Source organism: Podarcis pityusensis, assembly GCF_964106645.2.
Source record: "Podarcis pityusensis genome assembly, chromosome: 2".
NCBI classification, from domain to species: domain Eukaryota; kingdom Metazoa; phylum Chordata; class Lepidosauria; order Squamata; family Lacertidae; genus Podarcis; species Podarcis pityusensis.
The window spans coordinates 38,110,015-38,128,548 of record NC_138029.1 but is presented as its reverse complement, the minus strand read 5'-3'; the positions used below and the strand labels follow the sequence as shown (position 1 = coordinate 38,128,548).

Sequence of the window (18,534 nt, the reverse complement as noted above, 5' to 3'; positions counted from 1 at the left end):
ATGATAAAATATTTGAGGGGGCTGCCCACCAAGTTGATGGGCATTGCCATTCAAATGGTGTGTGTGCACTGCATCATGTGACTGATTATGCAGACTGAGGCTTACCTGGGCCCCCACAATATTTTATTCAAGTTGACACCCCTGTCCTGATCTAGCCACTTGATAGGGAAACAAATGGTAATATGTAGACAGAGTATGTTTTTTAAATAATAATGATGATGGTGTACAACCAGACCAAGATACAGCCTTTTAAAGAACAGAAATACATTTCAAGAGAGGGGCTGTGACAACGAAGCGTCTTGTGGACTGAAAGCGTAACAATTTTTTTATAGCAATTTTTTGTGAAGCGGAGTCCACTTAATCAAATGCATAGAGTATTATTTATCTATCTATTTATTGAAAGCATAAATAAAGTGCTAAATTTTTTTTTTTAAGGAAACCCCTCTAATCTGTGTGCAGCATTAAAACAATAAACCAGGGGGCAGTGGCGTAGCGTGGGTTGTCAGCACCCGGGGCAAGGCAAGTAATTTGCGCCCCCTCTGCCCTAGGGGCAGAGAGCTGCAAGTGCGAGCGCCCCCTCAGATGTTGCGCCCGGTGCGGCCGGCCCCCCTGCACCCCCCATGCTACGCCACTGCCAGGGGGCGACAACCTAAGGCCCATGGGCCAGTAGTGTGGCTGAAACCAAAACTGACCAATATAGTAGTACCTCGGGTTAAGTACTTAATTCATTCTGGAGGTCCATTCGTAACCTGAAACTGTTCTTAACCTGAGGTACCACTTTAGCTAATGGGGCCTCCTGCTGCCGCGGCGCATTTTCTGTTCTCATACTGAAGCAAAGTTTTTAACCCGAGGTACTATTTCGGGGTTAACGGAGTCTGTAACCTGAAGCATCTGTAACCTGAAGCGTCTGTACCCTGAGGTACCACTGTATTTTAATGACCAGAATAGAGTGAAAGATTAGTCATGGCCAGGGCCGGATTTAGGTTTGATGAAGCCTTAAGCTACTGAAGGTAATGGGGCCCTTTATATGTCTAGCTGTCCTTTGTCAACAACAAATTATCTGTTTTTTTGTGTGTTGAATATATGTTTTATGGTAATTTATGGACCTATCCATGCAAGCAGTCCATGCAGAATGTAGGCACCCTATATATAGAAATGAGCAAACCAGTGATATTTTAGGGAGCAGGTTAGCAGGCGGGCTCATTACTTACATCATAGGAGCCTACACAACACAAAACACTGCTGCTGTATGTAGGTTTTATTTTATTTGTTTTTTATCTTATATTTTGGAAATGTACATGCAGCTTTTTTAAAGGTTTTTTTTGGGGGGGGCAAGAGAGTGGGGCCCTAAGCTATAGCTTGTAAATCTGGCACTGGTCATGGCAGCAAGGAGAATGTGTGTATGAATTTAGCAGTGCTTAATTTATTTTTTTAGTTGCTGTCCTCTTAATGTTGTTAATACTGTTTTATTGATTACAAATGTCATATTGATTTGTCGCTCATACAATTGGACTTTTGCTCTAATTGTGGTTTATCTTATTTTTTTTAAGTTGCTGCTTTGTTAACAGTGTTTTATAGATCGCAATTGTTTTATTGATGACTTGTTAATTATTTTATATGATGTTCTGCTATGTTCTTGTTGTTTATTGTTTGTAATCTGCTTTGGAATTCATTTGAACGAAAAGTGGGATAGAAAGACAATCTAGGTAATTTGTTGGCTGCAAATTTTGGTGGGGGGGAAATGTCTGCTTCTCTGAAAGGGAAGCATTATCTGTCTTCCTAACATGCTGCTGTCAGAGGGAAATGTTACTGTTAAAGGGAGCCTTTTGCAGCAGGAGTTTGCAATGTATGAAAGAACCTGAAACGTCTAAGATAAGCAGTCAGGTCATACTTGGACTAGAACCAACTCAAACCTAACGAAAGCAACTCAGCTACGCTTGGCAAAGAAAAAGCGCTTTATATGCGTTGAATTCCCTGGAAAAGACCCTCATGTTAGGAGAGACCCTGATGTTGGGAAAGATGGAGGGCACAAGGAGAAGGGGACGACAGAGGACGAGATGGTTGGACAGTGTTCTCGAAGCTACCAGCATGAGTTTGACCAAACTGCGGGAGGCAGTGGAAGACAGGAGTGCCTGGCGTGCTCTGGTCCATGGGGTCACGAAGAGTCGGACACGTCTAAACGACTAAACAACAATGCGTTGAATACGCATTCTAACACTGTGACACCAGATGGCGCCATGGAGTTCTATTTTTGCCAACCCGATTTCTCATTCAATGTTAACGACGGGTTTAACCAAAACGCTTCTTTGATGTGTCTAGATCCAGTCCAGAACACGTCCTCGAGATGTGAAACAAAGGGGATGGGGTGAAAGTGGGTAGCCTAAATGATGAATTCCCTTATTTCCGGGAGGGTGGACTCATTGAACTTAATCCCTCATACAAGAAGTGAAAGCACTTCTCCGTGTTTTGTTTCCGTTTCGTTTTGCGTGTGCCCTGTTGCTTCTCGCTGCTGGCTCATAAGCGGGGATTGTATGCTTCTTGATGCTCGCGCTTTCTACTTCTCAGGTAAGGCTTTTCCCAGGGTGTTTTTTTTGGCTTCGGTCGCCCGTTTGAGAAAGCTGCAAAGGTCTTGCGAGGCTGGAGCGAAATCGAGTTCCTCTTGTAACGACAGCGCTTAGAAACCGGAGTGGGAGAATCCGATCCAGGCTGCGTGGCGTCAAGAATCGGGTCATAGCTGTCAACGTTTCCCCTTTTTTAAGGGAAATTCCCTTATTCCGAATAGGATTCCTCGCAAGAAAAGGGAAAAATTGACAGCTATGCTGAGGGTGCCTACTAGAGGGTGTGCTTCGGGATGAACGCTGTCCGCTTTCCTTTAAATCCAAAACAGATTCTGGATTGGGAGCCGGGGAGCTGCGGGGGACAGCAGAGTCCCTTTCCCTTGCCAGCCATTTCCCTACTCAAAATCGCCTCCAGGTGCAGTTTAAGAATGCCTGGAGTGTACTCGCTGTATGCCAGTATTGATTTCGGCTCAGTTGCTGTCGTTGTTTCGTCGTTTAGTCGTGTCCGACTCTTCGTGACCCCACGGACCAGAGCACACCAGGCACTCCTGTCTTCCACTGCCTCCCGCAGTTTGGTCAAACTCATGCTGGCTCAGTTGCATCTTGTGGCAAATCCGTTCGGCTCTGCTGTACACAACGGAGTTCCCCTTTCCCAAGAACTAATGCACAGCTTAGCTATTGATTGAGTTTCTTCCGGAGAACCATAGTTGGCAGGGAATGGGGGGTGGGGTTCAGGAAGAAAGTGATTGGACGCCTTAACAACTCTCTCCCCCACCCCCGTTCCCAAAGTAATGCAAAACAGTTTATCCGGAAGGGATGCTTCTTGTTTTTTTGTTTTTGTAACGTGACAGTTTTGCCCCTTAGGGTGCAAATACTGACCATGGAGTGGTTGGTATTCACATCAGCTTGACTTAGAGTTGACCCATTGAAATGAACGGGCCTGACTTAATTATGCTCATTAATGTTAATAGCTGTAGCCTGAGGAAAACTGAGTTTGAAGACAACATCCTTTGATGGATGGATGGGAGTGCCCATCTCCTAAATGAAAGGGTTTCTTTTCCTGAAGCCTTTTATTTGCCCTGTAGGGCAAAGCCTAGCCAGTTATTATAAGGAGGCTGCTGAAGAGCATACTCTCCATTACATAAGGAGTTTTGTTTACGTGGGAATGACTTATCTGACTTTGTACCTGGATCAAACTGGACTTGATGGTAATGATACAAAGGTTGTGAGCCATCCGCAATCTCTGCCCAAGATCCCATGTGGTTCCAGGAGCTCACCCAGGGTCGTGTTTCCATTGAGAATGAAACGCAGTGGAGGCTGCAGTGTCTTTAAGAAATATGACTTAATTACACATTTTTATACCTGAGTTTTTAGGGACGCGGGTGGCCCTAGGACTTGCCGATCAGAAGGTCCGCAGTTTGAATCCCTGCGACGGGGTGATCTCCCGTTGCTCAGTTCCTGTTCCTGCCAACCTAGCAGTTTGAAAGCACATCAAAGTGCAAGTAGATAAATAGGTACCTCCCCGGCAGAAAGGTAAATGGCGTTTCTGTGTGCTGCTCTGGTTCACCAGAAGCGGCTTAGTCATACTGGCCACATGACCCAGAAGCTGTATGCCGGCTCCCTCAGCCAATAAAGCGAGATGAGCGCCGCAACCCCAGAGTCGTCCGCGACTGGACTTCATGGTCAGGGGTCCCTTTACCTCTGCACCTGAGTTTAGATGAAGATGGTGCAGATCTTACAGCACTGTCATCTCAAGAGCCCTTTTCTTTATCTAATTGTTGTTGCTGGGTTGGGAGAGTCTGGTTGTTTGTGTGCTTATTGCTGTTGAGCACTCAACAGAAGGTCTCTCTCTTCATCACGGTAAAAATCAGATTGGCCTTGGATGGCCAACAAATCCATATGCTGATCTTGCAGACAAGGCGGCACTGTCCAGAAGAGCTAAAACTGAGGGACTGTAATGGAGGGAGGATGGACTTGTTACATGCAGTTAGCAAATGTTTAACTGATTAACATTTAAATTAATTCCCCCAGATTACAGCTCTGCATTTTTCTTGTACATATCCCCGTTTCCTTTTAAAAAATAAATCAGCTCAAGTTGTTCAGCTTTTAAAAAATAATGGAGAGGAGGAGTAAGACAACTTCCCTCTAATGTTCTACCATAAAAAATAAGGCTTCTGCCTCTCTCAATATTCCCATGCAATCTTACAGAGTTGCCTCACTCCATTAGACTGCATAGGAGGTATAGATACAGATGGAATCCCCCAAACCCATGGAGACAAAAGTGCTCACCTCTTGCAGACAAGCCATGGGACACCCCCCATACCTCATGCAGAGTTTCAGGGGTGCATCCTCTTTACTACCATGGGCCTGGACTTTTTCGAAGCTTGTGAATGGGGCTGCAAACCTAGAGGGTGGAATTTGGGGCCAGCATCAGTTTTCACTATATTTCATGCACTTTGTGGAATTTGTCTTTCAGTTTTATGTTCCCAGAAACAGCATTTTTTTTTTTTAACATCTTTGATTTTTCAAGTGGCTTTGTTTCTTAACTTCCTTCCTTAACAAGTAACATGCCTCTCTCCTGAGGTTTGACTTGCGGTTAACTGAACAGCATTAATCCTTCGTGTCCATGCCTGCCAAAATTAATTCCTGTTTTGATTCGGTTTCATTTTCTTCATCTCCTAAGGCTTGGCTAAGGACCCGACCTGAAAGGAAGGGCCGTAGGTAAATTGTAGATCAAGGTCCCTGGTTCAATCCCTGACATCTCCAGGTAGGGAATGTGCCTGATCTGAATCCATGGAAAGCCACTGCCAGTCAGTGAAACAACATTGAGTTAGATGGAATAATTGTTTTATTCAGTATGAGGCAGCTCCCTATGTTTCCTATGCTGGTGGGTGTTTGTTTATTATTTATTTAATTTATATACCACCATATACCCAGAGGTCTCAGGGCATTTCACAGAACAAAATCAAAATATAAAACCACAAAATAAAAAATAAAAATAAAAACAACAGCCCAATAACCCCCCCCCAAAAAAACATTTTAAAAGGGCATCAGATGTTAATTAAATCAGTCAAATGCCTGGTGTTCTGGAGGTTGGTCAGGGCTTCAACAGGGGTGCTAGTCATATCAGCCAGAAATCCCCTCAGAGCCATTTCAAATCCCACTTGACCCATCAGCCTCCGAGGGCTAATAGATCCCCTGCCTCTGTGGAGGGGAGAAGGTGCTGATAACCTAGCGTATTTTTCGCTCTATAGGACGCGCTTTTTCCCCTCCAAAAATTAAGGGGAAATGTGTGTGCGTCCTACAGAGCGAATTCAGGCTGCGCAGCTAAGCGCAAGGCCAGAACAGGGAGACAGAGCGCTGTGCAGCTCTCTGTCTCACTGTTCTAGCTTGGGGTTAGCTGCACAAAGCCTCTGCAGGGCAGCGGGATGAAGGCACCCCGCTGCCCTGCAGAGGCTTCAAAGGCTGTCCCCGAAGCAGCCAGGAACACCCACACACCCGACTGGACAGAGAGTTTGGAGATGGAGAGACTCTACAGACCACAGCAACTCCCCCTCCTCGACCCTTGAGCCTGGCCTGATGCTGTACTGAGTACCCAGGTGGACACAGCTGGGTGAGACCGACTCCACCCTGTTCACCCACCCAGGTTTCAGTGATACATGCCAGATCAGCCTCCTCATCCATAATCAGATCATGGATGAGGGAGATTTTATTCTGGGCAGACCTGGCATTCAACAGCAGCAGTTGCAGACCCGAGGGCTGGCTGATATGACAACAACAATTCCCTAGATTGAAGGGGTGGGTGGGCTGGCACACGGCATGGTCACTAACTGCCTGTGCCATGTGCCCCTTACCTGGCCTGCCCCTCCTCCCACGCCATACCTCCCTCTACCCAGTGGTGAAGCTGCATGCTCCACTACTTGGGGCGGAGAGCAGGCAGGGGCGTGGCTGGCACCCCTGGGGGCGTGGCACGCCTCCCAGGGGCGTGGTACGTGGGGGCAGTGCGCAGTGCGTGTCCAGGGGGGCTGCCACGATAGCAACCTACCGGAATAGTGGTGCTGGGGGCGGTCTGCTCCCTCTGCACTCCTGTTCCTCCGCCAGTGCCTCTATCCGCAACCACTTTTATTGGGTCTCTCCCCCCCCCCCCCGCCCGCTCTCCCCTGCTCCTCTCCTCCCAGGCACATCCCACAAAATGCCCTTACAACTCAGTTGAGAACAGTTAAAACACTTAAAAAAACCTTTAAAGGATATAAAAAACAATTTAAAAGCAATTTAAAAGAAGAAGCCCTCTCTGCTGAGCAGCGGCAGCAGCAGCAGTCCTTATAGAACCTGTCAGGACCCACCCTGGGCCAGGTGGATAGAGGCAGGAGCAGGACCCTAGGGCTCTCAGCAGGGTTTTAAGCAATAGCTGGGTTGGGGAGGAGCCAGATTAGGTTTGTGGCATGGGAAGCCTTTAACTGGGTTGTGGGGTTTTTTTGCCCTGAATACAGTCCCCAATCAGAATTTGACTCTGCCCCTACTGCTCTGGCATTTTCCTTTTATAAGGAATAGCAAGTGCACAATTTGATCCAGCTACACAAGACCAAACTGAGTGGCAAACCTCACAATCAGGATAATGTACAGTGGTACCTCGGGTTGGAAGTCTGTTCTTAACCTGAAACTGTTTTTAACCTGAGGTACCACTTTAGCTAATGGGGCCTCCCACTGCCACCATGCCACCACCACTCTATTTCTGTTCTCATCCTGAAGCAAAGTTCTTAACCCGAGGTACTATTTCTGGGTTAGCGGAGTCTGTAACCTGAAGCGTCGGTAACCTGAAGCATCTGTAACCCGAGGTACCACTGTATATAGGATTGTTCCTAACCAGGTTCAGTCACAGAGGTCAAGCGGGCATAAAAACCCAAAGCTGGCCTGTTCAGTTTTTGTTTCTGTTTCGATTTTTGGTCATTTGCCCAAAAATGTCAAGGACAAAGGCCAGGATTTCCTGCACAACATATCTTTAAAAAAATGCTGTGCACTTTCGGAGCTGGGCTCCACCTCTGGACCTCTGCCATGGCTCCTTCACCTCTCTGAGGACCTCAGTTCAAGGATGGGAATTTCCTGATTTGGTGTTTTCATGCATCTTATCGTTTGTATTTGTATTACCGGGTGGAATCTCCCTTTCAGTTCTTAGATAGTTTGAGAGCAGAGTTTGCCGTGATGTGACCTAGAGATAAAGCTGCAGGCTGGAGAGCCAGAGAAGTAGAGCACAATGTTGGATTTCTGCTTGAATCTGAGGCTGCCGCTATGGAAGAAACAAGACCCTCTTGGGGTGTTAATGCTGTGAGCCCCTCCACCATAGGCTCAGGTTGCATATAGGTGTAAATAAACCATATTTCAGAAAAGCACCACAGTCTCCACTGGGCCTCATTTCCAAAAGGAAACATGGACACTGGCTAAGCTCCTGGAACTCCTGGGATCTCATACTGCTTGGAGATTGGGGTGGCATGCAGCAATATACCGGAAATCTGCATCCAATGCAGATATAGTCTTAGTTTTTCTTGTTTCTTCCTGTTGCAAACTTGGTAACTGGTGATAAGGAACTGTGAACAGGATACTCTTGTCTTGTCTGTAAGATATGAGCAGCACCCCCTCTGTTGGTAGAAAAGATAATGACATGGTAGATCCTTATTCAATAGCAGAATGGACCTACGCTATTTTTTCTGGCAAGGCAGTTGCTTCAGAGCTAGTGTTCTGGGATTCAAACCTTAAGAATTGTTGTTATTCATGTTTATAGCATGATAACCTAAAGTCTAAATTGTAGGGAGTTGGAATGCAGCCTCTTGGGTCTCGTTGGGTCACCATCCTCTTGCCCACTGGAGCAAAAAAAGAACCTCATGTTCAGCAGGGAATGTAAGCAAATAATGTAGAGGGAATTTCAAAATGGGTCCCTACCTGTAGTAGTCTGAAGCCATACAGCCATCTTCTCCCATCTTAGGTTTCTGCCACCTCATTTGCATAGAGGAGGCCTGTGCTTGGCAATGTTTCTACGTGCTGGATATGAGCAGCCTTTATATGAATGTTGGTCTTGCACTGAGGTTGGTAGACAGCAGCCACAGAGCACTGTTGTACCAGTCATGGTTCTCCCCAAAGAATTTTGGAAACTGTAGCTTGTTCCCCTGTTTCTTTCACAGAGGGCTTTAACAATTAATCCCTCTTGCCAGGAAACCCTGGGAATTGTAGTTCTGTGAAGGGCATACAGTCATATCTTGGATCTCAAATGCCTTGGCTCCTGGACAAATTGACTCCCGAACAATCGAAACCCGGATGTGAGTGTTCTGGTTTTCGAACGATTTTTGGAAGCCAAACGTCCAGTGTGGCTTCCAATTGGCTGCAGGAGCATCTCCTGGCTGCTCCTGCAGCCAATCGGAAGCTGCACCTTAGTTTTCAAACGGTTTCGGGAGTCGAACAGAGTCCCAGAACAAGGTATGACTGTAGAGTTCTCTTAAGAACTCTCAGCACCTGTAACAAACTATGCTCCCAAGGATTCTTCAGGGGAAGCTGTGACTGTTTAAAAGGGTATAACCAGTGCTTTTTTTCTAAAAAAATGTTTAGGGCTAGTCTCATTTTCCTACTCATATTGAAATACTGCCCCTCAATGAGGCCAAATGTAAATTCACAAAATGTTTAGGAGTATGCGTCCCCCCAGAAAAAAACCACTGGGTTTAACAGTGCTTTAATGAAAGAGGATGACGTGGCCAAAATATCCCAATATGATCTCAGTTCCTCACAAGACTTTACTGGATGTATATACATAAGTATTTCTCAGGAGACTATCAGAAAGGGACAACACTAAAAAATTGATACATTAAGAGAGGTTGACACCAGCACCATGAGCCCCCCCTCTAGGCCTTCCATACTTTGCAGTTTTAAGAGCTGGTTGAGTATAACTTGTAAAACCCTGTAATTCAACCATAGTGCCCTCTTTTGCCCAAGTTTCTTGAAGAAAGATGATATCATGTGTTTGTAGACAGGAACAGAAATCACTGTAAATCAATGCAAGAGGATGATGTGGCCAAAATATCTGTGCCCCACTGGATTTGAAGGCCTCCATCCCCAATGGGTACCTTTCAAATATATGAGCAGGTTTTGTTTTTTTATGCCTCCTTCCAGGAATTTTTTCCCTTCCCCAAGAAGTAGGGAAGACTCCCTTCTGTGACTGACACCCAGTCACATTCATGCTTGCTGATTGATTGCCAGTCCCTTCATATTATGAAGCAGTAGCAGACAATGCGGTGATGACATTTACCTGACTTCCCAAAAGGTGTCTCACTGCCGCTTACTGGGAAGGAGAGTGCAGCACAATGCAGACATACCTGCAAGAGCACCAGACTGGCTTTGCTGGTGCATTTGCATTGTGATGGCAGTGACTCACCTGCTGGGAGGTCAGGTAAGCACCTCCATACCATTCACTACTGTTACAAAGTGATTTCACACTTATCCAACATGTTCTTTGTTCTGCAATATTTTTGGTGTGGTTTTTTTTAAGGATGAATCAACTTCAGAGGAAGAATGTGAAGGACTCTGTTGGAAGTGGTCTTCTTTCAAATCCGTTTCAACTGCATGAAAATGGAGGAGGACTCTCACAAATCCTCTTTTCTCAACAGGTGAACAACGAGGTCTTTCTCAGGTGTGCGACATGGTGTCAGAAACCTCTTCCAGCAGCAGGGCTGGCCTGTAGCACTTTTTCAACATCATCCCGATGGCATCCCTTCAGCTCTTACCTCTGTGCTTCCTATTAGTAACCACTCAGGGATCTAGTGGTAAGCATTCCTATGCCCATTGGTGACTGTGGGGTGCTTTGGAATTATCTTTTGTTCTTATTTTTGCCTTTCATTGCATAGGGATAGGAGATAGCCCCAGCTTTCAATACTAAAAATATGTATCAGCTGCTCTGTGTTCAGGTATTCTGAGCTATTAAGCACATTTCTGAAAAATGAGAGCTGTATTTTCTGCATTTCAGTAATATTACATAAATCTTGGTACAACTACAGCCATGGTGCATAAATCCTAATTAAGTACAGCTGTGCAAATTCTCTTGCCATGTGTACCTTTCTAAGGGATGCTGGGCAGAAAAATGAGACTGGTGTTGACCTCCAGAAGTTGGTCCCATAATCCCTCACCATTGGCCATGCTGGCCAGGACTGATGAAAGTTGGAGTCCCACAATATATTGAGGAACACAGGCTCTGCTGTCAGCAATGGCTAACATGGATTGTGTTTTGCAGATTGTATACAAAGTGGTCCTTATGTGCTAATTTATGCTCCCTACCTATTGCTGTTGGTGATGGATTATATACTTTCCTGGCCAGTGCTCCTAACCGGATTTAAATGATTATTATAAATTCAACACCCTTCTAGCTTGTCTCCTGTTACTATTTTCCCCACAGCTTTATACTCCGACATGCATTTGTACAAGAGTAAGATGTTCAGCCCAAACCCACTCAGCATTTTATGGTACAAGCCTACACATGTCTACTCAGAAGTAAGCACCAATGAGACACCTTCTTCCCCAAATTTATGCCTTCCAGGTGTTCTGGACTACAGCTCCCATCAGTACCAGCCTGCATGGCTAACGGTGAGGAATTATGGGAGCTGTAGTCTAACTTCTGGAGGTCAGCATTAGTCTCATCTTTCTGTCCAGCATCCCTTAAAAAGGATGGGAGTTCCAGGTGGAGGAAGGCTTGTTTACGTTAACTGGTGGCAGTTTATGATGCCTTAGGATTGTACCTTTTGCCAGCCTTAGGTTACAATCCTTATCTCAAGGGCTAAAACAGCCTTCACTAAACTTCCCTCCAAATGTTGTGGACTACAGCTTCCATCAGAGAGGCCAAGAGGTGGAGATGAGTCAGGCTGGTGAAGAGTCATACTGTAGGTGTCTTTCCCTCCTGCTCTGACAAATTCCCACCCCCCCCCATCTCCCAGAACCAGGAGAGGCATGAAAGGGGAGGAGCAAAGACAGGCACACAGGTGCAGTCTCTGATTGCTTGTGGGGGGAATCCCAGAGATGAGGGGACTTTGGCAGCTGTGGGGAGGCAGGGGTCTTCAGTCTCAACAACTGCTTCACAGGAGTAAGACCTACTGGAGTTGAGTTGATGTGCTTATTAGGCCTGACACTCCTGTGCAGATTATAGTTTTGGTAATAAAGAGTTAATTCGAACTTTCACGTTGTGATTTACTGCTGGTTTGCTTCTGACACTGAGCTACAGCCATCCCTGACTGACAGATGCAGCTGACCTTGGCTGTCATAATAGTGCCTTTTAATCGCCTGTTTCAGTGCTTGAATCAACTGATGCATTTGCTATGTCTCCCCACCCCATTTTCTCTCAGAATTCCCAAATTTCACATGTGTCGAAGATGTTACTGCAGCACTTGGGAAAACCATTAACCTTACATGTGAGAACAACAAAGCAATGCTAAATGCAACAGTGAAGTTCTGTCATAATGAGACAAGTTGTCCAAAGGAAAGTGACCTCAACTCAATAAGCAATAAATATATTACTGACAATGGAAGAATTTCGTTGATGGTGATAAATCAATCTGTTATCCTCAGTGTCCACAAAGTAAAAATATCTGACCAAAGACATTATAAGTTTTTTTTGGAAGCTGTTAATGGAGATGATCACAACAAAATTATATATCTAAAGGTTGTTGGTAAGTTTAAGCCAATGAACAACGGACATCAAGAACTCTGGGTTTGATGGAACATGGGTTGGGGCTGGTGTCAAATGCAAGGTGATATTAAAGTAATGAAAATGCATATTGGAGGAAGTGTGGGCATGCTAAATATATAGCAAACCCAGTTCTGTTTCTGAAGAAATAATGACCTTTAGCTGAACGTGGTCCATAATAGTCTGGGAACAATTTCTTTATTGTTCTATTTACATACATAGGTACCTGGCTGCAAAATTTTGTTCCACCCCAGATAAAGCTGGTGCCAACCTTTATAAAATTCTAGTGCCAGTTAAAGGCCTATTTATTACACAGAATCATAGAGTTGGAAGGGACCCTTGGGATCATGTCCACACCCCTGCAATGCAGGAATGGGCAGCTGTCCCATACAGGGATCGAAGCTGCAACTTTGGTGTTATCAATACCGCACACTAACAAACTGAGCCATTTCCTGAGGCTTTGTGGTGAATTGTTGACTGTTGAGCTTATTATGTTATTTTACTTTTCTTCAGTCAGTTGTTTGTTTGTTTGTTTGTTTACTTATTTCTATACCATCCTTCATCCAAGGATCACAGGGCAGTTTATGATATAAAAACACAAAAATACATATCACAGTAACAAACAAAAATAATACCACCCCATCACACACACACACACACACACACACAGAGAGAGAGAGAGAGAGAGAGAGAGAGAGAGATTAAAAGGCCATAATTTATCTTGGTTGGTTGGTGGTTTTGTTTATGTACATGAGGTGTCTTCAGCTAAGACCTACTCAAAGTAAATTCAACAGAATTAATGAGCTTAAGTTTGTAATGTCCATTAATTTCAATGTGTCTGCTCTGAATAGGACTATCTTATGCTTTTAACTTACTGATGTTGTAACCCACTTTTGGCTCCCCTTTCATAATGCAAAGTGGGCTAGAAATATTTTGATTAAATTGATTAAATAAGCTACCACCTACATATTTTCCAGCACCGTATTCTGAACCTCAAATCAAAATTCAGAAGGACACTGTGGTGTGCACAGCATCGGGAGGGCATCCACAAAGGCAGCTCTATTGGTTTGGTGACCATGGAACCAACCTAACTCACAATTCAAAACTTGTGTCTTTGAAAAATGAAGATGGCTCATTCTCTCTCATCAGCACTCTTCAGCGGCATTCTCTTGATAGTGGCACGATATGCTGCTCCATCCTCAACAACAACACAAATTGTGATAATCCCCAGGGTGAGTTCAACAAAAATGTCTTGTTGCCTACAGACTAAACTGTCTAGAAAGCCATGGCAGTGACACTGGCTTGGATCCATTTGAAAATCAACTTTAACTTGTACTGTAGTGGAAGATTTTTGGGTGGGGAATGGGTATTTTGAGAGAAAATTAACTGACAGGATACTGGTTGTGATTTTGATTATGTAGTGAACTGCCCTGAGATCTATGGATGAAGGGTGGTATACAAATGTAATAAATGAAGAATAAAATAATAATAATCTAGATGGGAATGTGTTTTTGGGGGAGGGGTGAATTGGAAAGAAATGATTGGTGGGTTTAATGTTTGGAGCCCAGAGCCCAGTCTCTGCTCTGTACTGAGGTCACTTCTAGAGAACCTGTTTATTGAGCATTCATCCTGATTTTTTGTGTGGGGGGATGTTAAGCAGTCAATGATGTTGCATCAAGCAATCGTTATCCCACACTTTCTGGTGTGTTTTCCTGTCAGATTAAGTCAGAATTGTGGGGTGGGTAGGTGGGTGGGTGGGTGAGTTTGTTATGCAAGAGCTCCAGATTAAGTTTAACTGAGCAACCTGAATTTCCTGTGTCAAGAGCCCAGGCTGCCATCTTGATAACACAGCACACAAGTCGTAATTAGCTAGAAAATTTATTGTGATACAAACAATTAGTCTCGGACGTCTAACCAAGCATCTGTGCCTTACGAGTCAGTTGACCCTTCTGAGGAGTGCATCCTGGTTCTGCAGAATATCCTGAACCTATGACCCTTATGTCTCTGGGTTTGTTTCCTGTCTAATACCTTTCCCATACGTCTACTCTTTGGGCTCAGGGGATTAATTGCCTCCTCTTCCAGTGAAGAAATGCTACCCCTTCTGCTTTCTGAGCCTGCCTGTGCTTCTTAAGTGAGTTGAGTTCTCTCCCTCCCACTCTCTGCTAACACCTTATCTACATTTCATTCTTGTCAGGAGGAGGGGGAGGGGGGCTGCTCCCAGCTGCCTGACTGCTTCCTAACTCATGCTGTATTTCTCTACTTGGGGCAGATGTATTCATGACATCCTGGTATGTGATTGAATCCTACCCAAAATAGCAATGGTCTACAAGTGCCCTGAGTTTGTGGCCTTAGCTTAGCTAGTCACTTATTTTGAGCTAGTCCAGCACTGCTCCTTGGAGTAACCATTTCATACCTGCCAACATTTTTCAGATGAAAATAGGGACGTACTATTCCAACATCATCACCAACATTTTATTATTTATACCCCACCCTTCTGACTGGGTTGCCCCAGCCACACAGGGTGGATTGCAACATATATAAACATTAAACAACTTCCCTGTTGTTTAATGAGATGTCTTCTAAAGGTTGTATAGTTACTTATCTCCTTGGCTCGGGGGTTGGATAACGCCATACCCTCCAACATTTCCCCGATGAAAATAGGGATGTTGTAAGGAAAAGTGGGGCATTCTGAGATCAAATCAGAAACTGGGACGGCTTCTATAAATCCAGTACTATCCCTGGAAAATAGGGACGCTTGGAGGGTCTGTTATTTGCACATCTCCAGGAAACTTCCAAGCAGGATCCAAGGACCACGGCCTTTCCCTCTGATCTGTCTCCTGCATCTGGTATTCAGGGGTGTACTGCCCCAGAACATGGAGGTTTTATAGGAGGGACTTCCACTGACAGATTCATGATGGAGGAGTGGCACTGAGGAAAGGGATGTGGGCAGTGTTTTTGTGATTATTTGTAGCTTCCTCACTTTTGTGAGGTACTGGTGGCTTGATTGTACCTGAGGCTTGAGTATTTGCACATTGTCACAGTCAGTTATGTCCAAAGATACAATTCACTCCAGATGTTGCTTTTTTTCTCTTCCTCTCCTGTACAGGTTCTGCTCTTGTTCGTGTTGGAAATGAAACAACTACCAAAAAAGTATCACAAGATGCAGAAAAGAAAATATTAATTCCAGTTTTCATCGTTATCCTGGCAGCCATTTGTGCTGCTACGTTTTTTCATTGCAGAAAGAAGAAAGGTCAGTTTTTATAAGAATTGGCTGCAGATTCATGTTTTTCTTCCCAGGATATCATTTGGAAACCTTCCTATGGGGGAGGAAACTTTTCAATGGAACTTATATACACATGTGTTTGTGTGTTACAAGAAAGATCTGTGTGGAGCATATAATTTACTTATTAGAATAATTGTTCCCCCGCAATCTTTGGGACTCAACACTTCAGTTTTGCCTATAATAAGCCTACACAGGCACCAGATGATGCTTGGTGTAGCATTTAAATTTCTTCAGCTTGAATCCAGAAGAACAACCACACAGTCCAGCCATGCACCCCAAGTCTGCCTCAAGATGAAACTCTTCCAGTGTGAAGTGTGCCTGGGCTGGGGTGGTGCGAAGGGAGGCATTCCTTGTTGAGCCTTGAGCTGGGTGGCTGTCCTACTGCAGAGTTTAGGCTGGAGAAGTTTTTGCTGCCATGATGAAATCACTACAAAGGCAAAACGTGCTTGTTGTTTTGTAGATGCATGTGCAGGAGTTTGCGGGAGGACAGAGAAGGTCCCCCTCTCCAAGGGTTCGACTTCACCTGAATACACAAGTCCACCTGAATCAGTGAGATCCAGGGTCCAAAGATAAACAAGAACACCCGGTTATACTGCTCTTATGGGGTGGGTGTCTAGACTCTGGCTGGGGGAGCCATGGGGTGGGTAGTAGAGTGCTTGGGTGCGTTGCTTTCCCCCTGACCACAACATTTGTTTTTCTTTTGGCTTCAACTATTTTTCTAAAATTCATCAGTGAAAATTCTATATTTGAAGTGAAACTAATAAAATGCCAGAGAAACTGTGAGCATTGTGACTTGTTACAGCCACATAAAGCGTTTTCATCTTCATGGAGTTCAAGCCAAGATTTATGCATATGTGCAGCAAAAAGGCAATACAAACCACAACATTTCTGTGAACAGCCCACAACTTGACTTTGAGTGAAAATGTTTAACAGCTTTTACAATGGTTTAGATGAAGTTTCAGCAAAGTATATAAAAACAGTGGGTACCAGGACATAGATGCCTTATTTTCTAAAGAGTGGAATGGATGGGGTAAAAGTAGACAGAAAAATACATAATTCTTCCTCTCCTCCCATCTGATTTGTCTTTTCTGGTTTCCCTTTGTTTTGTCATTCCTCAGGTGCAATAAGGAATACATGTCTCCAGCGGCTTTTCCTATCTGAAGGTAAATATCTATTAAGTCTGCTAGTTAGTACTGCAGTTAATAATACAGGAAGAAAGGTGTATACATTGCTCTGGCCTTTTCAACATTGGCATGTTATAGAAAAATATTTTATATATTATGCTGATAGGCGAATGATTTCTTAGTTCATTGCAATCAGTGGCATTCTTGCTGTCATCATTATTCTTTCTTTCTCCTAGAGATGATATAGGAACGCCAGTGACAAACCAAATTGAAGCAAATGCAGTGACTGGGTCAAGAAACACATGGAAAACTGTAATACTGCGGGATTCTGCAATTCAGATTGCGAAGGCAAGGGACTCTGTGTGACCTTCTGCTCTGCAAGCCCATCTTACGAAATCTCAAAGCCATTTTAGTGTCTTATTAGTCAAGAAAGACTTGCCTTTCATGTGAAAGAAGCAGTCTGCTATTTGGAATCCACTTCTTTCTCCAGCATAATACAATGCATCTTTCTTCAGGTTTTGAGAAGGGTTGTTTTCCTGCAGCACTCCTTTATATAGCATCTGTAGATAGTCCTCTCTGTAATAGTTGCAGCAGACTAGGTATATTAATGTGGCAGCAGCAGTATAGTCATCTGCATTCAAATTTCACCTTTGTTAAATACCTTCTGAGAAGCCTTGGACAAATCATGTGTCAGAGTTGTGATCTAAAAGTGCAAATAATAGAAGATGATAGATAGATAGATAGATAGATAGATAGATAGATAGATAGATAGATATAGATGATAGATAGATAGATGATAGATAGATATAGATAGATAGATAGATAGATAGATAGGTAGATAGATGATAGATAGATAGATGATAGCTAGATAGACACCGTATATACTTGAGTATAAGCTGACTTTTTCAGCACATTTTTTATGCTGAAAAAGCCCCCCTCGGCTTATACTCGAGTGAGGCGGGCGGCGGAGGGACAAGCGGCCCGAAAGGTGCCTCGGCTTATATTCGGGTCAGCTTATACTTGAGTATATACAGTGTATGTATGTATGTATATATATATATATATATATATAGTAAGTGTTATCGTTTTGTCTTTATTTTTTAAGAATATATTTACCATACTCATTTGAAGAGGCCTTGTGATTATTACTTTTTTTGAGGGAGGGTGTGTGTCTTCAAATAAAAATACCTGAAGTATGGAAGAATAATACTACTGAACTATTTTAGTAAACTCCCCCTGCCCCCAGAACTGCCCACAGCTTAGTCTACCAGCTCCTGAAAGGAGTGTCTTAGCAAAGTAGCTGAGAAGTGGCACAGCCAACTATACAACTATTGGTCAGTTTTGGTTTCAGCCACACTAAGACTACAAATTTAGGAGTGAAGCCCCATTGAACAGAATGGCAATCTCATTTTAATGTGCATTTATGGGACCAGTCAATTGCTCTGGTTTTATCTCTGATTTAAAACCTGGGGTGGTGGCAAAGTTTACCTAACTTGGGCTCATATACAAGCTCTGGGAACTCCACAAGAAGGGGAAATCTTTATAATCCTATGAGTTCTTCACTGGCTCAGATTAAAATCCAAGCTGTGGAAAAAACTTCTGCCTCCTCCTGCCAGCTCCACCCACCCACCTTTGAATTTAGCCTCCACAGCACCCTCATTTCAGTCCCTATGTTAGCTAATACAGCAAAGGACTACTGTACATTCCTTTGTGAAGAGGAAGGAGGAGGGGTAGAATAAAGAGACTGTTAGACGCACATACCTCACCCCTCCCACCTGATATGGATAGTGGCTATATCTGAGGATTGGGGGAAAGGAGATATGTGTGCTTTTAAAAGTTTATTTTCATAACTTTGGTTAA

The 18,534-nt window shown here is 44.0% G+C and overlaps 1 protein-coding gene across 2 annotated transcripts; it reads left to right on the top strand.

Annotated features, from left to right (window-relative positions):
• The first annotated feature begins 2,382 nt into the window (after window positions 1-2,382).
• Window positions 2,383-17,395, top strand: LOC308470581 (uncharacterized protein). Of its 2 annotated transcripts, XR_013982485.1 has the most exons (8): window positions 2,383-2,565; window positions 10,205-10,360; window positions 11,927-12,250; window positions 13,245-13,499; window positions 15,374-15,517; window positions 16,011-16,155; window positions 16,669-16,713; window positions 16,911-17,395. XR_013982485.1 is itself a non-coding variant. In XM_080994032.1 (7 exons), exons 2-7 carry the CDS (start codon window positions 10,300-10,302, stop codon window positions 16,919-16,921), a joined length of 840 nt encoding a protein of 279 aa, XP_080850158.1. In that variant the 5' UTR covers window positions 2,394-2,565; window positions 10,205-10,299; the 3' UTR covers window positions 16,922-17,395. The 2 variants fall into 2 exon arrangements, 1 of the variants encoding a protein (XP_080850158.1); XM_080994032.1 differs by lacking the exon at window positions 16,011-16,155 and having other exon boundaries at window positions 2,394-2,565.
• The last annotated feature ends 1,139 nt before the right edge of the window (window positions 17,396-18,534 follow it).

What these genes read in the sequence shown, in the direction of transcription:
- LOC308470581 (XM_080994032.1), top strand. Translation starts at nt 10,300, where the DNA reads ATGGCATCCCTTCAGCTCTTACCTCTGTGCTTCCTATTAGTAACCACT. An exon ending in AACCACTCAGGGATCTAGTG is followed by an intron (nt 10,361 to 11,926) that starts GTAAGCATTCCT and finishes ATTTTCTCTCAG; the next exon opens with AATTCCCAAATTTCACATGT. An exon ending in TATATATCTAAAGGTTGTTG is followed by an intron (nt 12,251 to 13,244) that starts GTAAGTTTAAGC and finishes CATATTTTCCAG; the next exon opens with CACCGTATTCTGAACCTCAA.